This window comes from Amaranthus tricolor, chromosome 3, assembly GCF_026212465.1.
Source record: "Amaranthus tricolor cultivar Red isolate AtriRed21 chromosome 3, ASM2621246v1, whole genome shotgun sequence".
Lineage (NCBI taxonomy): Eukaryota > Viridiplantae > Streptophyta > Magnoliopsida > Caryophyllales > Amaranthaceae > Amaranthus > Amaranthus tricolor.
Genome location: NC_080049.1, coordinates 9488736 through 9510841, shown reverse-complemented (window position 1 = coordinate 9510841; position 22106 = coordinate 9488736). Strand labels below are relative to the sequence as shown.

The window sequence follows — 22106 nt, the reverse complement described above, 5'->3', positions numbered from 1 at the left end:
ATAACTTACAATTGGCATAGTTAGGTGATAAGTTCTAAAAACTAGAATTCAAAAATAATGTTGCTGCGCCTGCCAGTAACTCCCGAAATAAACTAATGAAAAGTAAAATTAAATGATGGTCTTTGCCGTCAGGCAGTCTCGACCGAAGTGGGAATCGATGCTTAGCATCAGCAGGTATCATTCACTTGTACACGTCGTGGATATATGCTGCTCACTAACTACAATTCCAACAATAATTGTCATGGCCGGCAGTCGTGCAAACTAAATCAAATTCCAACAATAATATTTGAGCGGCAATCAACATTATATAAGCCCATTACATTTTTAGTCTTACACCATCCTCATCTTGGTTCCCATCTACAAACATGGGTCTCCCACGCATCCTCTCCCTCTCCACTTTCCTTGTTTTGTCATCTTTAGTTTTTGCATCTGCTAGCGTGTCTCGTTCTTACACTCCACCTTCTACCATTGAGCCTCTCTCGTACACATCAACTCCAGTTTATAGTCCCTCGCCTGAATCTGAAACTTCATCATACACTTCAACCCCACCTTATAGTCCATCTCCCTCTCCCGCGTATGAAACTCCGTCCTATACTACTCTAAGTCCACCATATAGCCCATCTCCATCTCCTGAGTATGACACTCCAGCATACACCACTCTAAGTCCACCATACAGCCCATCCCCATCTCCTGAGTATGAGACTCCAGCATACACCCAAAGTCCTCTTTACAGTTCCCCACCTTCATATGAAACTCCATCATACACTCCAACACCAGTTTACAGTCCAACCCCAGACACTAAGACCTCATCATACACATCAAGCCCACCTTACAGCCCAACTCCAAAGTATGACACCCCATCATACACCCCAAGTCCGATTTACAGCCCATCTCCTAAGTACGAAACCCCAAGTCCGATTTACATCCCATCTCCTAAGTACGAAACTCCTTCGTACACCCCAAGTCCAACCCACAGCCCATCTCCTATGTACAAAACCCCAAGTCCGATTTACAACCCATCTCCTAAGTACGAAACTCCTTCATACACTCCAAGTCCAACCCACAGCCCATCTCCTAAGTACGAAACCCCAAATTCGATTTACAACCCATCTCCTAAGTACGAAACTCCTTCATACACTCCAAGTCCAACCTACAGCCCATCTCCAACGTACGAAATCCCAAGCCCAACCTACAGTCCATCTCCTAAGTATGAAACACCATCATACACCTCAAGTCCAAATTACAGCCCATCTCCTAAGTACGAAACCCCAGCCTATACCCCAAGTACAACATATAGCCCATCTCCTAAGTATGAAACACCATCATACACCCCGAGTCCAATTTATAGCCCATCACCTAAGTATGAAACCCCATCGTACACCACCACTACAACTTATAGTCCTTCTCCTAAGTATGAGACTCCATCCGACACCAATACTGTGACTTACAGCCCTTCTCCCAAGTACAACACTGAACCATACACTCCAAGTACTACTTACAGTCCATCTCCAAAGTACGAAACTCCATCTTACACCCCTACTCCAATTTACAACCCACCTTCAGAAACCAAATCATATGAAACTCCAACATACCGTCCATCTCCCAAATATGAAACCCCATCATACACCCCAAGTCCAACTTACAGCCCATATCCTAAGTATGAAACTCCAACCTACACACCTACACCAATTTACAGCCCATCTCCTAAGTATGAAACTATGTACACCCCAAGTACCAATTATAGCCCATCTCCCAAGTATGTAACTCCATCCAACACACCTACTTCAACTTACAATCCATCTCCTAAATACGAGACTCCATCCTACAACCCACCTCCTAAGTATGAATATGAGACTCCATATGTCTCTACCCCAATATATAGTCCATCACCCAAGTATGAGACTCTATCATACACTCCATCAGCAACTTACAACCCTTCTCCCAAGTATAAGACTCCTTCATACACCCCATCATCAACTTATAGCCCTTCTCCAAAGTATGATGCAACATCATACACTCCAGCGTCCACTTACAAGCCTTCTCTAACGTACAAGACTCCTAACACTCAAACCCCAACCTACAGCCCATCTCCTAAATACGAGACTCCATTATATACCCCTACCTCATCATATAGCCCTTCACCTAAGTATAACACCCAATTATATACCCCAACCGCAACATACAACCCTTCTTATAAACACTCTCCTAAATATGACACTCCATCATACACCCCATCTACAACTTATAGTCCATCTCCAAAGTATGATGTCTCTTCATACACCCCTACCTCATCTTACAATCCTTCCCCTAAGCATAAGACCCAATCATACAAAGTTTACGGTGTACAGGGTGTCATATATTGCAAGTCTTGCAATGAGTTCAAACCAATTGAAGGTAAATTCTTTCTCCATTTACCACTATATGTGCGTGATAAAGTGTTTTGCTTTAATCCAACATAAACTTTTGAATTTAGAAAGGGCTAAAATTAATTTGTTATGTCTAAAATCGTTTTCTTTGAATAGGGAGAAAATTATACTCATGATATTAATTAATCTTAAACTTTTCGTACCACAATATTCATATCACAAAAAAGTCTTATCGCAAGTTTTAAAACCACTGAAATAGTTTTAAATTTATGCTCAAATTTAACATATATCAATACCATTTTATATCACTAAATTTATCGTAACTTATCTGAATCTGAAATCAGGTGCAATAGCCAAAATTTCATGTGAGGCTAAGACTGGGTATGGATACATGGCAGCCAAGTTTTCAACGTTGACTCCCAAAACTGATAAGAATGGTTATTACTTGGCTACATTTACTCAAGAACAACTTGGAAAACATTTAAAACCAACAGATTGCAAAGTTTATCTTGAAAGTTCTCCATCATACACTTGTAATGTTGCTACAAATATGCATCTTGGAGTGAGCGGAGCTCCCCTAACTTATTCAAAACATATAACTGAGTACCAAAAAACATACATCTTAGAGTTGTACTCTATTCCAATTTTTGCTTACAAGTCAAGTGCTAAATGCGAATATTATCCAGCTTATTACCAAACATACAGCCCATCAACCTACACTCCAAAATCACGCTATGACACATACACTCCAAAATATTCCCCATCTTCGAAATACACCCCATCAACTTATACTCCAAAATCAAGCTATGTGACTTACACTCCAAAATATTCTCCATCTCCGAAATACACCCTATCAACTTACACTCCAAAATCAAGCTATGTGGCTTACACTCCAGAATATTCTCCATCTTCAAACTACAGTCCAAAATCAAGCTATGTGTCTTACACTCCAGAGTATTCTCCATCTCCGAAATACACTCAAAAATCAAGCTATGAGACTTACACTCCAAAATATTCTCCATCTCCAAAATCAAGCTATGCAACTTACGCTCCTGGATACACCCCATCAACCTACGTTCCAAAACTAAGCTCTTACTCTCTAAAGTACACCCCATCCACATACAGTCCAGCATTGGACTATGAGACTTCAAAATACACTCTATCAACCTACTCTCCAAGGTCAAGCAATGAAGCTTCATCATATGTCCCACCACCAACCTATACTCCAAAATCAAGTTATGAGAGTCCTTCATGCGATACAACACCATCTTACACACCTGGATCAGCTTCTAAGGCTCCAACTTACACCGAAGAAAGCTACAGTCCAAGTAACGAAACTCCATCCTACACCACACCAAAATCAAGTTATGAAACTTCATCAAACTATACTCCTCAGTCAAGTTATGAAGCTCCATCATCTTATGCTCCAAAATCAGCGGATAAAACTACTACCTACACTAATTACAGATACTAAGAGAAATTATATCATGAGTCTATTATGAGTTAGGATTATGTCTGATATATGTGGCGTATTGTGCCATGTCTAGTACCGATTTGGTTAAAAACTTTATATTTTTTATTTACATTTGTTGTTTATCCTTTTGCAACATGGAAAAAAATGAAACTCTTTGTTCGAAAAATCTTCACATCTATTAATCTTTATCAAAATTTAAGCAAAACTAGAAAGTTCACTAAAGAGGTATAATAAATAACATGGTTCCTAAGGATAAATTATAAACTAAATAAACTTTACCAAATTCACTTAACAGTTCATCAAGAGCATTCGGTACAAGCCTTAAAAAAAATTACGTGCAAATAGTATAAAATAAATAATTTAATAAAAACACAAATAACATGGTTTCTAAGAAACAGAATGTTGCCCCTAAGATCCTAACATAGACATTATTTTTATTTTGGCACCCTTGTAATCTATATACTGCCATAAGTACGTTAAAATAGATGTTCATTGTGTTTATATTCGTGTATATTACGACACAAATACAGAGAAAATTACAACATATATAAGCCCTATAATCCAAAATATGCCCCTCTTCCCCGCCGCCAACAATGCTCTAGTTTTCAAAACATACCAAACATTATATCATGCTCTGTAAAAGTCCATTAAAATAGACATCTGGAGATCAATTATGCAAATGTATATAAAAATTACTGTAGGGGTATTGTAACAGATCGGCCAAGACACTTTACTGAAGTCAATAGTATGGACACTTCAAATCTGCTCACTAACTCCCAAAAGGACTTTCCTTATTATTCAATAAATCCAAAAATTAATCAATTCTTACAAGAGTGGCTCTATATATAGCCTAAGCCCCTAAAAACAACTAAAAATAACAACTATTCTACTTAACAAAATACAAGGACTAATTAATATGAAATATCAATAATGCCCTTGGACCCTTTGACCCAATTTATCATAGATATAAGACTAAATCTTAAATTTATCAACATATTAAATAAAGAAAAATTATCATTATTTTGAATTGAAAAGTAAGAAAAAGGCGACACCTAAAAAGGACATTATTCCCCAAGGTATATTAAGGCGCACCTGCAACTAGTCTTCAAAATAAAATTAATCTGAGATTTATTCGAATTTGTATAATCTAATCCGCTTTTAACCCAATGCAATCACAATAATATAAAAATTAATGTGAACATAAGACCCGATTTTGACCGATCTGAAACAACTGATTAGAAACCGATTTGATGGCCAAATGAACCCCTTACCTACGTTTCCTGGAGTAGTCAAGACCCGACTTATCAATTAATGGCACCGCAGCTGCACCTTCTAAAACTAAGCGAGAAATCAGCAATAATTAACTAAACTAATTAAATATACTTTAAGTCCAAATTAGAAAATTTAGTGAGCTAGCTTGTAATGATTCCTCCAACTACAGAAACCATCGTTATTTTTCTATAGTGTAATATCAATACATCCTCCAACCCACTAAGTCAATAACCCCTAGCCCGCCCGTTGCCCAACTAGATTACCATTGTCACAATAAAACATAACCCTTAAAACAACCACTATTGTTTGTGCTCCCCCAAAACCCCCCTCTAATGCCAATTATCACTAGTGGAAAAAAACGTATCTACTGCTAATCATTTGCTGCGGTATATTTTAAACGCAGCATTAAATAGAAAAAAGAATTAGTCAAAAAAAAAATTATATCAAATGTTGTGGTTTTCCCGTTACCCGCAGCAAATAAGCTTTCAAAAAAAATTGAACTTGTTATATGTTGCGGTTCCTTTGAGCCCGCAGCATTTGAAGCTTTCTAAAATTCTTTCTGAAAAATATAACTCACCTTCTCCAAAAGCGCTGTTGTTCTCCTTCATTTTCCTTAAACCTTATACGACATTTGCTTCTTCTTCCAAACTTCATTCTTCCTGCTGCTTCTTCCTCATAAACCCACGACATAAGCTTTCTTCATTTTCTCTCTTCTTCATTTGCTCATAAACTCACGACATATAAGCACGACATTTGAAGGCCACGAATTTGCTTCCTCATATACTCTGTTCTTCATAAACCCACGAAATTTCTTATTTAAGCTTTGAAAACCCACGGATTTTTCTTCATATACCCACGACATAAGCTTTCTTCATTTGCTCTCTTCTTCATTTGCTCATAAACTCACGACATCAGCACGACATTTGAAGGCCACGAATTTGCTCCTCATATACTCTGTTCTTCATAAACCCACGAATTTTTCATCATATATCCACGAATCTTCTCTCTTCAAGGTAATTTTCACGAAGTAGCGGTATTTTTTTATGTTTATTTTTACTTTTGTTTGGGAAAAATGGTTATGTGTAGTAATTTTGTTTTTCTTATTTCATTGTAGGTCACATTGTAATTGTTCTTCATCTACATACACAAGGAAATTTCTAGTGATGCTAATTTTTATTGTTTTTCATATTTTTAGGGTTTAGGGAGTTTGACATTATTATTTATATTTTGTATAATGAGTTTGATATTTTTCAAAGTTATGTTATTAATTTGTTAATTATTTTGATTTATGTGTATTTTGTTAAAAATGTGGTTTGTTGTTGTATTTTATGATTTTATTATTATAATTGAATATGATTTTATTTACAATGTAGTGATTATATTGAAATATGAAGTATAGAATATATGTTTGGTTATATAGAATTATAATATGAAGTATGAAAGATGAAGTATACAATGTTAATTATTCTAAGTGATTTTATTTTAGAACACAATGTAGTGCTTATATTTTTAGGGTTAAATTTGTTTGGTATAAATAAGTATATATGTGTATTAATTTTGTTTTGAATTAATTAATCACACTTAGGATGATAAAAGATCGTTCTTAGATGTATGGAAGCATTGAATCGTCAGAATTTATTGATGGCGTATTAGAATTTTGTAGTATTGCGATTGAACATCAAGTTAGGACGGGGGGATTTGGTTTTTATTGCCCATGTGTCACTTGTGGCAATGTATCAAAGGTAGATAGTGTTCATATCCTTAGGGAGCACATACTTCGACGTGGGTTTAGGCCTCAATATCATGTTTGGGTTTGGCACGGTGAGGAGGGAGTTTACAAAGAGAAAAAGTGTTGTTAAGGATGTCAATAATGTGGCTGATGTCAATAAGGATGTAGTAGATCGTGTTGATGGGTATGAGACAGATGAAGAAAATGTCAATGAGGATGTGGATCGTGTTGATGAGATGATGGAGGGAGTCGAGGATAAGTTAGGAAAATGCCATCGTGTTTTTGACTTGTTGGCAGAGGCTTCTCAAAGGCCTTTGTACCCTGGATGTACAAAGTTCACCAAACTAACAACAATGTTGACAATTTTCAACATTAAGTCAAAGTTGCGATTTTAAGGGTTTTTAGCTTTTTTGGCACTTTTGCGAATAAAGTAGCTCAAACTTGGTTTGTTTTGCACGAAACTTGGCACACAAAACTATTTGGTATATATTATTGTGTTGTAGTAGTTAAAATTGTAAATCATAGTCATATGCTAGAAATTACGTGCAAAGTTGCGATTTTAAGGGTTTTGTTACGTTCTTAAATTATAATATTATATGTTTACTATTGGTAAAATCTAATGTATATGTATCATTTAATTTAATATTATATTATAGGTTTTATACGACACTCCAAGGGAAACACGCCCTTTGAGAAATGAGGAAGTGCGTGAATTGAAAGACAAGATTGCCGCGTATCTTGCTAATTTTTGTTCTTGGTAAATAATGTAATTAGTTTAGATTTAGGACTTTAATTAGTATATGTACATATTATTATATGTACGATTGAGAGTGTATATATATATTAGTTGGTGATTATTGGTGATAATTGGTGATTATCATTGGATTATTACATTGTACATTAATCATTGAATTATTTATTAATATTAAACAAAAAAAAATATACGCTATATGCTGCAGTTCTCCCAAAACCGCAGCATATAATGTATTTTTGATTTTTAAAAAAAAGACTATATGCTGTAGTTTTGTGGGAACCGCAGCATTTAAAATAGGTCATCTGCTGCTATTACTAATGCTTGGGGACTAAACCGCAAAATATTATGGCCAAAAAACCGCAGCAAATGAGATTTTTTCCACTAGCGCATAAACTTTAACTTTTCTCTTTGCACTACCCAAACAAGCACTACCTCAAATGATATGTTCTGTTGATGCATAGCTTGGTTTAGAGATCTATGTACAACCTCAGGATTCAATTTACAATTGGTTGATACTAACAAACAAAGTTGTCGTTTAGTAACACCAACTTACAAGTACAACCATCTATCAGTAGAATCTTTATTTGAGATTTTGAGGCTCTAAGTTCCTAAATCTTAAGATAACTACAGTAATTTCAACATATAAACTCCATATATTTACTCTTTGAAAATCATTCTTCCGCCCCAACTATTTTACCTTTTCTTCCTTTTCTTCCTTATTCACTAATCACTATGCTTTGCTGATTTTGATTTTGTTCTCTTCGTATCATCTTCCTTCCTTCTATTTGTCGGTGGCTGCCACCCTTCGCTTCATCTTCGTCTCATCCCTCGGGTATGTTCATCTTGTTTTTTGATTTTGTTTTTACATTCTTAATTTCAGTTTTGGTCGGTTATTGATTTCAATTCTTGATTTTTTTTATTTCAGTTCTTTATTTTGTAAGTTTTAAGGTTATGTATATTTTTTTTGAATGAACCTTAAAATAAATATTTATAAGCAATAAGTAATCACTTTTACAATCTAAATTATCACTTTAAAGTATTAAGGTTATAAGTAATTACTATAAGGTCACACATATAACCTTGAAATGTATACTTATAAGCAGAAACTAATCAATATTAGTCATCAATTTAAGGTTATGAGTCATCACATACAACCTTAAAATGAATTAAGGAGTAAGTAATCACTTCAACAACGTAAGTCATCACTTTAAGGTTATAAGTCATCCTTTTAAGACTATAAGTAATCCGTTTAAGCTCATCACATTCAATTTTAAAATGAATACTTATAAGTAGTAGGTAATCACTTCATCACTTTAAAATGATAAGTCATCATCGTAGGTCATCACATATAACCTTAATAAAAATACTTATAAGTTGTAGTCTGTAGATTATTACTTTAACAATGTAAGTCATCATTTTAAGATTACAATTGAAATATATTAAGATCATAATTGAAATATAAATACATGAAAATTATATCATGCAATTGAACACTTCAATACTTGTCATTCATCTTAAGACAAAGTTAGCAATTTCATTAAGCAAATTTGAAGTTTAAAAAAGTTTTGAGAAATAGTGATTCTCCGCCTAAGATAGCAAAAGCTCAAGAATCAAGACAACAGAAATCAATCAATTTACATATTTAATAAGAACATCATTTATGTTCTTAAATATGAGGTTTTCCCTAAATATAAAATTAATAATCTGAAACCAACAACTTAAATTTTCAGATTGATGTCGGATATATGGACAGTTACCGTTTACAAAAGCTTTTAATGGCGGTTACATGGACAGTTTTAATAAGCTTTAGTCAAAAATCATGGCAGTTACCAAGTTTACAGTTTAATTTTAACTTAATTAATTTAAATTATTATATATAAATAATTTGGGCTGCTTGTATGGGTTCATCTAACGGTGAGACAGTCTCATTTATAAAGAATTGTATTTCTACTGGGATTATATCCATGCAATGCACAGTTGGGGTTCATTTTTGTTTTTTACACATTGTTTGTGTTCAAAACATTTAAGACGTTTGCAAAATTTAGCAAAGTCCTCATATAGAATCTTTTACCACTTTTTAGATATGCATGATAATTATCAATTAAGGCTTAAACATTACCAATTTTATACTAAATGTAATTATAATACATAAAGTGCTTATGATGTTATCATAGTGATACACTTGAAAAGATATTATGTTTAGATATTCTTCTTAAATTAAATGCTATAATTAAATCTCGGAAAGGTATACTGAAATCGCCGAGGGACTCTTTGGTCGCACTCTACTTTATAGGTATGAGTTGTCGCCTTCCTTCCCTCCTCATACCCTAATCATATTCCTATGAGTGGGATACACTGGTTATGATAATGATAATGATGGTGGTATTCTGAAATTGGTGAACTCATATGTTTTTGATAGCAATTGAAAGCAGTAGTAATTGAAAAAATCTTCAATCGTACCATATAATGATTTACATGTGTGTTTTCTTTGTATTTTACATACTATGAGTATCTTTGATGTATCTTTTATTGAGAATTTATAATATAATATATAAGATAAGATAACATTGCATAAATTACTCCTAATGTATTACTCTTAACTTCATTTCTCAAACTTACCTTCTTCTCTAATAAACTCTTACTTTACAGCACATTGAATTTGGAATATAAAGGGAGGGGTTAAAAAATAATTACCTTACATTAATTAGTTTTACATGAATTTGTGGGTTAGATTAATATTCGTATATTAATATTAGTATGAATTTGTGGAGTTTATGGAATCACTAATTGTTATATTACATTTACAATTACAAACACTTTGAATAAAACTCTTCATTGATAATTTCCATTTCATTAAAATTGCATTATAAGTGTGACACTTGGCATAATTTGTAAAATGCATTGTAAGAGAGACACATAGCACAAAGTACTTATGAATTAGTATATTGCATGATAATGATTTGAGATTTGGTTTGTTTGAAGAGCTCATTTAATTTTTGTAATTGTAAACAATTTTTTTATTATTTCTTTTTTTCTCTTCTTTTTATTAGTATGTGCGAATTTTAAAATATTGACTAGCTTGAATAAATTTATTAAAAAATAAGTTTGGGTATTGAATATTGACTAAAAAAAATTAAGAAACTTAAACATCAATACTAATTAATTTGTCCATTTATATTTTTAAAATAAAAAATAATAAAAACAATAATAATTATGTAGAAAAGTGTTACATATGTATAGAGGTGTTCATTCGGGCTATCGGGACAATTTCAAATGGGTGTCATTTGGTTCGGTTGTATTTCAGATCGATTATTTTTCGAATACATACCGCGACGGGTCACACTGGGGCGGGTCGATTAGTCACGGTTCGTTTCGTGCATGTTTCCTATCGAATATGACTCGTTTCAGTCACTATTAGGTTCGGATAATCTCGACTAACAGTTATATGTTGGTTATAAAATTAGTCGCAGTTCGGGTTCAGCTTTTCGATTTTCGGTTGTCAACCGATTCGGGTGCAACTTTGGTTCGGGTAATGTCGGTTTTAAAAGTGTTACCTAATATTTTTGAAAAGCTAGATGTCAAAAAGTGTTACTATTACGTGCTACCTAAATCATATTTTACTAGTGTATTTATCTGTGGCATAGTTCATAACATAAGTATTTATTTCCCACGATAATTAATTATCTGTGGTAACTTCATACGACATGTACGTATTTTGTCATGATAAATTTTTACCCCTGGCATAATTCGTAGCACATATATTATTTTCACAAAAAATATTTTCTCGTGACATAATCTGTGGCATAAGTTCTTGTTTGCCACGATATATATTTACTCGTGGCTTAATTCGTGGCACAAGCGATTGTTTGCCACAATATATATGTATCCATGGCATAGTTCGTGGCACAAGTGTTTGCTTGCTATAGTATGTAATTACCCATGGCATGATTCGTGGCACAAGTGCTTGTTTGCTACGGTATTTATTTTTTCATGGCATAAAATAATTTAGCAAGCCTTTTGATATTTTCTTGAAAATGTATTTTTGTTGTGGCAAGAACAAAACTTACCACAAATATTAAATTCCCGCAGCATAATTAGTGCCATAAATGATGATTTGTAGTAGTGTATATACGATCTATTTCTTTCTAAATTGTAACAAAATTTTCCATATTCTCTACCACTGTTGTACATAACTTCTATCCCGTTCCACCATTCTTCTATCGTAGTATTCAAGGAACTGGTTAAACAATTCCGATTTTATATTCTCAATAATCCAAGAAATCACAATGGAATCTCGTGGAGCCCATCTTGAATAATCTAGGTCGTCGGTAGATAGTGAGGAGACAATGATAGGAATAAGCCTGCCACACCTACTAATGGCCAGATGCATTAATTTGGACCACGCCTACTAACTGCAAACTCACGGTGTACGTGCAGCAATACGAGTCGAACTCAAGGCGCATCAATAAATTCGTTCAGTTTATGACTACATGATACGAACACTCAAAATAGCTGGGCTGAAGATCTAACACTACTATGAGCAATAATATAAAATGATGCAACTAGGCAAAGACAACAATTGATATGAATATAATGATAGGAAAACACTAGGATGTCGGAAATCGTCTAATTCGGACATGGAAGTCAATTACTCTCATAATTGTATGAAATTGAGTCTTTGGCATGATTAAACGTGATCTGATTAATTTCAAGCTTCTGCCATTGATCAATATCAGTTTAAGACCTTACTATTAATCCTTAAACTTCTGTTTTATTAGTTAAACTAGTACGAATTTAACTTAAATTAGTCCTAATCTCAAACTTCCTTTATTGAAAAAGTTAATAAAGATATTTAAATTAAGGTTCATTAAGCATAGGTTTAATCATAGACCTAAATTTAACACAATTAATCAATTAAAAATCATTCCATGATTCAAATTAGGGTCAATCCCTTAATCCTAGAAATGAAATTTACTCACTAGGCATAATGATGAACTTAAAATTGACGATAAATAAATACGTAATTAAAATGCCAAACATAATGAAAACAAGAAATTAAAGACAATTATAAATAAGTAATTGAGACAAGATAAAGAAACTTACTAATTGAAGCATGAAAAAAACTATGAATTGTATCAAATTAAGTAACAATGGAAGATAATAAAAATTGAGTTTCTTCTAAGAACTCATAACTTACAGAGAAAACCATGAAAATTAACACATAAAACTAACTAAAGAATGCCTAAAATTTAAATTAAAACTAGCCCCTTTTATACTAAGGACTAATTTTGGGTAAACAAAACCAATTTAATAAAAAAAAACATGAAAATGATGTGGAAACTGCCAAAGCGAACTTCCAGGGACCCGGCGGCAAGTCGTAGCTTTCAGGCGACGACTCGTCGCCTTGCTACTGACTATTAAACTTTAAACAGCCGACATTTCCTTTTCGGTTATCGGAATTGGACATATATTATACGGTTGGAAAGCTTTCGAAGTCTACTTTCCAATGTTGCAAACCTTGCATCAATACGATCTTTCTATCAAAAGTTATGACTAAAAGAGTGAGCATGTATTAAATTTCACCTTAAAACTTTTTCTATTTTAAACATTTTTCTACTCTTTTGCCCATCTTCATTGTAAAACATCTTCAAACGAGCAATAATTTCCTTAATAAACTCCGTCATCATTAAAACCATAAGAATTATGCTTAAAACGATCAAAACCGCTCAAAATCAACATGAATAACCAAAATGGGTAAAGTAGCATAAATCTTCAAAATAAGCACAAAATTACTAACAACGACCATCATTAAGGAAATACAAAATGATATAAATAAGTGCAAATAATTGCACTTATCAAACTCCCCCATGTTTAACCTTTGCTCGTCCTCGAGCAAAACAAGGTAAATAATGAAAAATCAAGGCTAAGACATGTTCTCCAAATCCAAAACTACTTCTTATGTCTCCCATTCCTAAACTTCACTAATCCCCGGTGTTTGCCAAGAGTCCAAATATCTTGGCCACTTGTCCCCTTCACTTGGCTAACACTAACGCAGCACAAGAAAAATAGGAGTACAAATAGATGTACCCAAATCCCTACACTTCAACCTCCTTATGACTCCCAAAGGATATGAAAAAGAAATAATTTCTACACTTATTCCTCCATTTGTGGCCTACCCAAAAACCTTCCTTATAGCTCCCACTTCTAATGTCGTCAACTCCAAGTACAGAATAAAATACATAAAATTTAAAATCTCTCTTTTTCTCTCATTTTACCAAGGAACTCATATTGAGTTTTTCGTCCTAGCCACTTATTAACTTTTCCAATTCTCACTTGCTCACCCACTTCTTTCTTGCTTTTATTTATAGTTTCTTTCTAATTTATAGCCTCCATCTCCATCCACGCAACCGCAAATCCCAACTCCCAACGGTTGACGGTTCTACCTTCGGCCTTTCAAATCTCAAGTGCTAATTTTCACCATAGAATCAAGTGTAGAATCTCGTAATGTAAGTATCTTGGTTGATTTTTTAATTGTTTAGGGTTTTTTTTGTTCAGTTTTTGTATTTCGAATATTTATAGGTTGATGTTTTGATTTTTCCGTTTTTTGGATTAAATTTTACTGGCTGAAAATGCAAGAAATGCTAAGACTAATTCACTAATTCTAACGTGAAATATATCTGAAACAAAATATTAGCCACAAGATTTTTGGGTGGAAATAGTCTTTGAAATCATAGATTTTGATTACTAAAACTAAAAGTACTCCTTTAATTATGTAGATTGTTGACATTGTTTGGTTGATAGTATGTAGACTAAATGGTTACTGTATGTAAGTTTTTTCATTAATATCTTTCTCTTTTATTTTATTTTTATTTTTTTTTTGTTTGGCTTCCATTTAGTAATTAAGGTTTTTTAGGTATTCGTTTATGATTATATTCTGGATTTAGAGATGGTTGATTGTAAATTTGTAATGTTGGTAAAATACCAATCTAATATGTACGTGTAAAATGAAATTATAGAATTTAAATTTTTTGGTTGATATTATGTAAAAAAATGACAAGTTGTAACTTGTAAGTATTGGTTGTTCAATTGTAGATGTCGATAGATGAACCTTTTATAATTTGCGATGAAAATGAAGTGGATGATCAGGATGGTGATGAAACAAAAAGGAGGAAGCTGTGAGCAAATAAAGAAGGAAGCTTGTGAAACCAAGATCCGACATATGGGATCATTTCACCAAATTTATAAACAAAAATATGGAAAACAAATGTAAGTGCAACTATTGTGGTTGTGAATATAAGTGCAACCCTAGTGTAAATGGGACTAGTACTTATAGAGCACATTTAAGTGTCCTAGATTTTCACTCAATAACAAATCAAAGGCTACTCAAATACAATTGAGTTTTCAATCAAGTGTTAATGACAAGGGGAACAAGAAGCTCACATAAAGACTTGGATGTTTAACTATGAGGCTTGTAGGAAAGACTTAGCGTTCATGATAATTGTTGATGAACTTCTTTTTAGATTTGTTGAAGTCCAGGGGTTTAGGTACTTTTGCTCACAGATGCAAAATAAGTTTGTGGTTCCTTTTAGAATGACTGTTGCTAGAGATTGTTACGAGAGGTTTTTGGATGAAAGATTGAAACTAAAATCTTTTTTAAAAAGTAATTGTAGGAGAGTATGTCTTACTACTGACACATGGACTTCAATCCAAAAAATTAATATGGGTTTAACTGCTCATTTTATTGATAATTATTGAAAGTTAAATAAAATAATCTTAAGCTTTTGTCCAATATCAAGTCATAAAGGTCAGGCCATTGGAAAGACAATTGAGAAATGTTTGCTTGCTTAGGGTCTTGAAAATGTGATGACCATTACTGTTGACAATGTTATTTCTAATGACACTGCAATTGCTTATTTAAAAACAACAGTCAAAAAGTGGGGAACAAGTGTGCTGAATGGAGAATATTAGCACATGTAAGATGTATTGCTCATATCATGAACTGAGTGGTTATTGATGGTCTTAAATTAGTTATTGATGTTGTTTTTCGAGTTCGAGGTGCTGTGAAAGTTATTTTATCTTCTCCATCTAGAATTGAAAAGTTTTATAAATGTGTTTCGGATGAGAAGATTCCATCAAAAAACATGTTGTCTCTTGATGTGGTCACACGGTGGAACTCAACTTATTTGATGTTAAGCATTGCTTTGAAGTTTATATTGGCATTTGAGAGGTATGATGGGGAAGATCCAAATTTTCATGAGCATCTTCTAGATCCCCATGGTTATGGGAATGGTTTAGGAAAGCCTACTACTGATGATTGGGACCAAGTGAAGAATTTAGTTCAATTGTTAAAAGTGTTTTATTATTTAACTTTGCGTGTGTCTGGTTCACAATATGTTACTTGACGTGATTGTTTTGATGATATAACTGATATTGATTGTTTGCTAAAAGAATGGTGTGAAAACCTTGATTATGAGTTTAAGGAAATGGCAAAGAGAATGAAAGAGAAGTGTGATAAGTATTGGGGGATCCTAAAAAACTAAATTTTATGCTATATGTTGCTGTTGTACTTGATCCTAGATATAAATGGGAAATTGTAGAATTCGGGATAAAACAAATGTACACAAAAGATAATGATACTTCTATTGTTTGTATGCGGGTAAAGAGTGCCCTTCATGATTTATATGATGAATACAAAGGCTTACATTCCACACCCGCAACAAAGAACCAAAGTGATGGTGCTTCAAGTTCAAGCAAAGATGTAGAACCTGGTCTTACAAAAAAGGGACTTATGAGATCTAAGTTCAAAAAACTCAAAGAGTCTCGTGAGGATGGGGAATTGACTAAAACAGAGGTGGACAAGTATTTCGATGAGGTTACAGAAGAAGATGGAGATGACTTATAGAGGCTTTCATATCATGATTAGTATTATGTTTATTTTATAATTTCATATTTTTTGATGTTTGTTTTTATTGTATAGAGTTATCAAAGTTTGACTCCTTCAGTTATCGACGTTCCTTAATGCATGCTGCTTATTCATGGATGAAGTTGCTATTGCTGACTAGTGACTACTATGAATTTACTTTATGTTGTATATTAAAAAATTGGTAATGTACTTAATTATTGTAATGTTTCGGAATATATATTAATATTTATGTACGTATAGATGAATACATTATCTTAGACTCTCAATTAAAAAGATACATAAAAAAGAAAAAATCGTAGACCAGATTGTTCTAAAACAGTATGGTCTGGTGCAATCAGGATTCTTGACTGGTCTGGTCTAGTCTGAGAAATTTCCAGACCGGAATTTCTGATCAAGACTGATTTTTCTGTCAAACCAGACCAGACCGGACCATGTGCAATCCTATTCCCAAATAGACTTGAAATGACATTCCTCATTAACAAAGTTGGGACGGTCAATGGTGGTCATGCTCAATGGTTGGTAAATGAACGAATGGAGAGACGGTCTCTTTGAGAGATCATCTTTGATTGGGTCGACCAACAAAAGACAATGTAGAGTAAGAGTAGGCAATAAGCTTTAATGAATTGAAACTGAAAGACGTCTTTTAGAGAGACAGTACTATAACTTATAATTGGCATAGATAGGTGAAAAGTTCTAAAAACTAAAATTCAAAAATCAGCAGGTCTCACTATTCATATTTGAGTGCTCAGTGCTTCTGATGGAAGAGTTCATTGCTTTCCAAGTGCTGTTATTGGTCTCAGGTAAATTAATACTCATTTTATATTGTTATAATCCTTCATTATATATTGTTAATTTTAATTTTAATTTAATTCTTCAAAAACTGCGCTTATTAGGGTAATGAATTTATTGTCGTTCTGTATAAGCCCTCAATGTAAAGAATTGGCTAACTTGTACATACGTCGTGGATATATGCTGCCCACTAACTAAATTCAATTCCAACAATAATTGTCATGGCCGGCAGTCGTGCAAACTAAATCAAATTCCAACAATAATATTTGAGCGGCAATCAACATTATATAAGCCCATTACATTTTTAGTCTTACACCATCCTCATCTTGGTTCCCATCTACAAACATGGGTCTCCCACGCATCCTCTCCCTCTCCACTTTCCTTGTTTTGTCATCTTTAGTTTTTGCATCTGCTAGCGTGTCTCGTTCTTACACTCCACCTTCTACCATTGAGCCTCTCTCGTACACATCAACTCCAGTTTATAGTCCCTCGCCTGAATCTGAAACTTCATCATACACTTCAACCTCACCTTATAGTCCATCTCCCTCTCCCGCGTATGAAACTCCGTCCTATACTACTCTAAGTCCACCATATAGCCCATCTCCATCTCCTGAGTATGACACTCCAGCATACACCACTCTAAGTTCACCATACAGCCCATCCCCATCTCCTGAGTATGAGACTCCAGCATACACCCAAAGTCCTCTTTACAGTTCCCCACCTTCATATGAAACTCCATCATACACTCCAACACCAGTTTACAGTCCAACCCCAGACACTAAGACCTCATCATACACATCAAGCCCACCTTACAGCCCAACTCCAAAGTATGACACCCCATCATACACCCCAAGTCCGATTTACAGCCCATCTCCTAAGTACGAAACCCCAAGTCCGATTTACAACCCATCTCCTAAGTACGAAACTCCTTCGTACACCCCAAGTCAAACCCACAGCCCATCTCCTAAGTACGAAACCCCAAGTCCGATTTACAACCCATCTCCTAAGTACGAAACTCCTTCATACACCCCAAGTCCAACCCACAGCCCATCTCCTAAGTACGAAACCCCAAGTCCGATTTACAACCCATCTCCTAAGTATGAAACTCCTTTATACACTCCAAGTCCAACCTACAGCCCATCTCCTACGTACGAAATCCCAAGCCCAACCTACAGTCCATCTCCTAAGTATGAGACAGCATCATACACCTCAAGTCCAAATTACAGCCCATCTCCTAAGTACGAAACCCCAGCCTATACCCCAAATACAACATATAGCCCATCTCCTAAGTATGAAACACCATCATACACCCCCAGTCCAATTTACAGCCCATCACCTAAGTATGAAACCCCATCGTACACCCCCACTACAACTTATAGTCCTTCTCCTAAGTATGAGACTCCATCCGACACCACTACTGTGACTTACAGCCCTTCTCCCAAGTACAACACTGAACCATACACTCCAAGTACTACTTACAGTCCATCTCCAAAGTACGAAACTCCATCTTACACCCCTACTCCAATTTACAACCCATCTTCAGAAACCAAATCATATGAAACTCCAACATACGGTCCATCTCCCAAATACGAAACCCCATCATACACCCCAAGTAAAACGTACAGCCCATATCCTAAGTATGAAACTCCAACCTACACACCTACACCAACTTACAGCCCATCTCCTAAGTATGAAACTATGTACACCCCAAGTACCAATTATAGTCCATCTCCCAAGTATGTAACTCCATCCTACACACCTACTTCAACTTACAGTCCATCTCCTAAATACGAGACTCCATCCTATAACCCACCTCCTAAGTATGAATATGAGACTCCATATGTCTCTACCCCAATATATAGTCCATCACCCAAGTATGAGACTCTATCATACACTCCGTCAGCAACTTACAACCCTTCTCCCAAGTATAAGACTCCTTCAAACACCCCATCATCAACTTATAGCCCTTCTCCAAAGTATGATGCAACATCATACACCCCAGCGTCCACTTACAAGCCTTCTCTAACGTACAAGATTCCTAACACTCAAATCCCAACCTACAGCCCATCTCCTAAATACGAGACTCCATTATATACCCCTACCTCATCATATAGCCCTTCACCTAAGTATAACACCCAATCATATACCCCAACCGCAACGTACAACCCTTCTTCTAAACACTCTCCTAAATATGACACTCTATCATACACCCCATCTACAACTTATAGTCCATCTCCAAAGTATGATGTCTCTTCATACACCCCTACCTCATCTTACAATCCTTCCCTTAAGCCTAAGACCCAATCATACAAAGTTTACGGTGTACAGGGTGTCATATATTGTAAGTCTTGCAATGAGTTCAAACCAATTGAAGGTAAATTCTTTCTCCATTTACCACTATATGTGCGTGATAAAGTGTTTTGTTTTAATCCAACAAAAACTTTTGAATTTAGAAAGGGCTAAAATTAATTTGTTATATCTAAAATTGTTTTCTTTGAATAGGGAGAAAATTATACTCATGATATTAATTAATCTTAAACTTTTCGTACCACAATATTCATATCACAAAAAAGTGTTATCGCAAGTTTTAAAACCACTGAAATAGTTTTAAATTTATGCTCAAATTTAACATATCAATACCATTTTATATCACTAAATTTATCGTAACTTGTCTGAATCTGAAATCAGGTGCAATAGCCAAAATTTCATGTGAGGCAAAGACTGGGTATGGATACAAGGCAGCCAAGTTTTCAACGTTGACTCCCAAAACTGATAAGAATGGTTATTACTTGGCTACATTTACTCAACAACAACTTGGAAAACATTTAAAACCAACAGATTGCAAAGTTTATCTTGAAAGTTCTCCATCATACACTTGCAATGTTGCTACAAATATGCATCTTGGAGTGAGCGGAGCTCCCCTAACTTATTCAAAACATATAACTGAGTACCAAAAAACATACACCTTAGAGTTGTACTCTATTCCAATTTTGGCTTACAAGTCAAGTGCTAAATGCGAATATTATCCAGCTTATTACCAAACATACAGCCCATCAACCTACACTCCAAAATCACGCTATGACACATACACTCCAAAATATTCCCCATCTTCGAAATACACCCCATCAACTTATACTCCAAAATCAAGCTATGTGACTTACACTCCAAAATATTCTCCATCTCCGAAATACACCCTATCAACTTACACTCCAAAATCAAGCTATGTGGCTTACACTCCAGAATATTCTCCATCTTCAAACTACAGTCCAAAATCAAGCTATGTGTCTTACACTCCAGAGTATTCTCCATCTCCGAAATACACTCAAAAATCAAGCTATGAGACTTACACTCCAAAATATTCTCCATCTCCAAAATCAAGCTATGCAACTTACGCTCCTGGATACACCCCATCAACCTACGTTCCAAAACTAAGCTCTTACTCTCTAAAGTACACCCCATCCACATACAGTCCAGCATTGGACTATGAGACTTCAAAATACACTCTATCAACCTACTCTCCAAGGTCAAGCAATGAAGCTTCATCATATGTCCCACCACCAACCTATACTCCAAAATCAAGTTATGAGAGTCCTTCATGCGATACAACACCATCTTACACACCTGGATCAGCTTCTAAGGCTCCAACTTACACCGAAGAAAGCTACAGTCCAAGTAACGAAACTCCATCCTACACCACACCAAAATCAAGTTATGAAACTTCATCAAACTATACTCCTCAGTCAAGTTATGAAGCTCCATCATCTTATGCTCCAAAATCAGCGGAGAAAACTACTATCTACACTAACTACAGATACTAAGACAAATTATATCATGAGTTTATTTTGAGTTAGAATTATGTCTGATTATATGTGGCCCATTGTGCCATACCTAGTACTGATTTGGTTAAAAACTTTATATTTTTATTTACATTTGTTGTTTATCCTTACGCAACATGGAAAAAAATGAAACTTTTTGTTCGAAAAACTTCACATCTATTAATCTTTATCAAAATTTAAGTGAAACTAGAAAGTTCACTAAAGAGGTATAATAAATAACATGGTTCCTAAGGATGAATTATTAAATAAACAAACTTTACCAAATCAACTTAACAGTTCATCAAGAGCATTGGGTACAAGCCTTAAAAATAATTACATGCAAATAGTATAAAATAAATAATTAAATGAAAACACAAATAACATGGTTGCTAAGAAACAGAATGCAGTCCCTAAGATCCTAACATAGACATAATTTTTATTTTTACACCCTTGTAATCTATATACTGCCATAAATAAGGTAAAACATATGTTCATTGTGTTTATATTCGTGGATATTACGACACAAATACATAAAAAATTATAACAAACATAAGCCCTATAATCCAAAATATACCCCTCCTCCCCCGCCGCCGCCGCCAACAATGCTCTAGTTTTCAAAATGTACCAAACATTCATATCATGCTATGTAAAAGTCCATTTAAATAGACATCTGGAGATCAATTACGCAAAGGTATATAAAGTTTACTCTAAGGCTATTTTTGTTCTCTTGTTTTTTAAATGGTTGGACAACTTGGTAGTAATATTGTAACAGATCGGTCAAGACCCATTATCGAAATGGATAGTATGACACTTCGAGTCTGCCCACTAACTCTCAAAAAGATTTTCCTTATTATTCAATTAATCCAAAATAACAAAAGACCTAATTTATGCTAATTATCAAAATACAAAGACTAATTAATATGAAATGTCAATAATTCCCTTTTAGCCTTTGACCCAATTTATCATAGATATATGACTAAATCT

The 22106-nt window shown here is 34.4% G+C and overlaps 2 protein-coding genes across 2 annotated transcripts; both read left to right on the top strand.

Annotated features, from left to right (window-relative positions):
- The first annotated feature begins 359 nt into the window (after nt 1-359).
- LOC130809486 (extensin-2-like) lies at nt 360-3912 on the top strand. The gene is made up of 2 exons (XM_057675281.1): nt 360-2394; nt 2711-3912. The coding sequence occupies exons 1-2, from the start codon at nt 366-368 to the stop codon at nt 3838-3840; spliced, it is 3159 nt and encodes a 1052-aa protein (XP_057531264.1). The 5' UTR covers nt 360-365; the 3' UTR covers nt 3841-3912.
- Nucleotides 3913-17647: 13735 nt separating this feature from the next.
- On the top strand, nt 17648-21175 carry LOC130809485 (uncharacterized). Its single transcript, XM_057675280.1, has 2 exons — nt 17648-19681; nt 19996-21175. Exons 1-2 carry the CDS (start codon nt 17653-17655, stop codon nt 21123-21125), a joined length of 3159 nt encoding a protein of 1052 aa, XP_057531263.1. The 5' UTR covers nt 17648-17652; the 3' UTR covers nt 21126-21175.
- Nucleotides 21176-22106: the final 931 nt, after the last annotated feature.

What these genes read in the sequence shown, in the direction of transcription:
- LOC130809486 (XM_057675281.1), top strand. Translation starts at nt 366, where the DNA reads ATGGGTCTCCCACGCATCCTCTCCCTCTCCACTTTCCTTGTTTTGTCA. An exon ending in TGAGTTCAAACCAATTGAAG is followed by an intron (nt 2,395 to 2,710) that starts GTAAATTCTTTC and finishes ATCTGAAATCAG; the next exon opens with GTGCAATAGCCAAAATTTCA.
- LOC130809485 (XM_057675280.1), top strand. Translation starts at nt 17,653, where the DNA reads ATGGGTCTCCCACGCATCCTCTCCCTCTCCACTTTCCTTGTTTTGTCA. An exon ending in TGAGTTCAAACCAATTGAAG is followed by an intron (nt 19,682 to 19,995) that starts GTAAATTCTTTC and finishes ATCTGAAATCAG; the next exon opens with GTGCAATAGCCAAAATTTCA.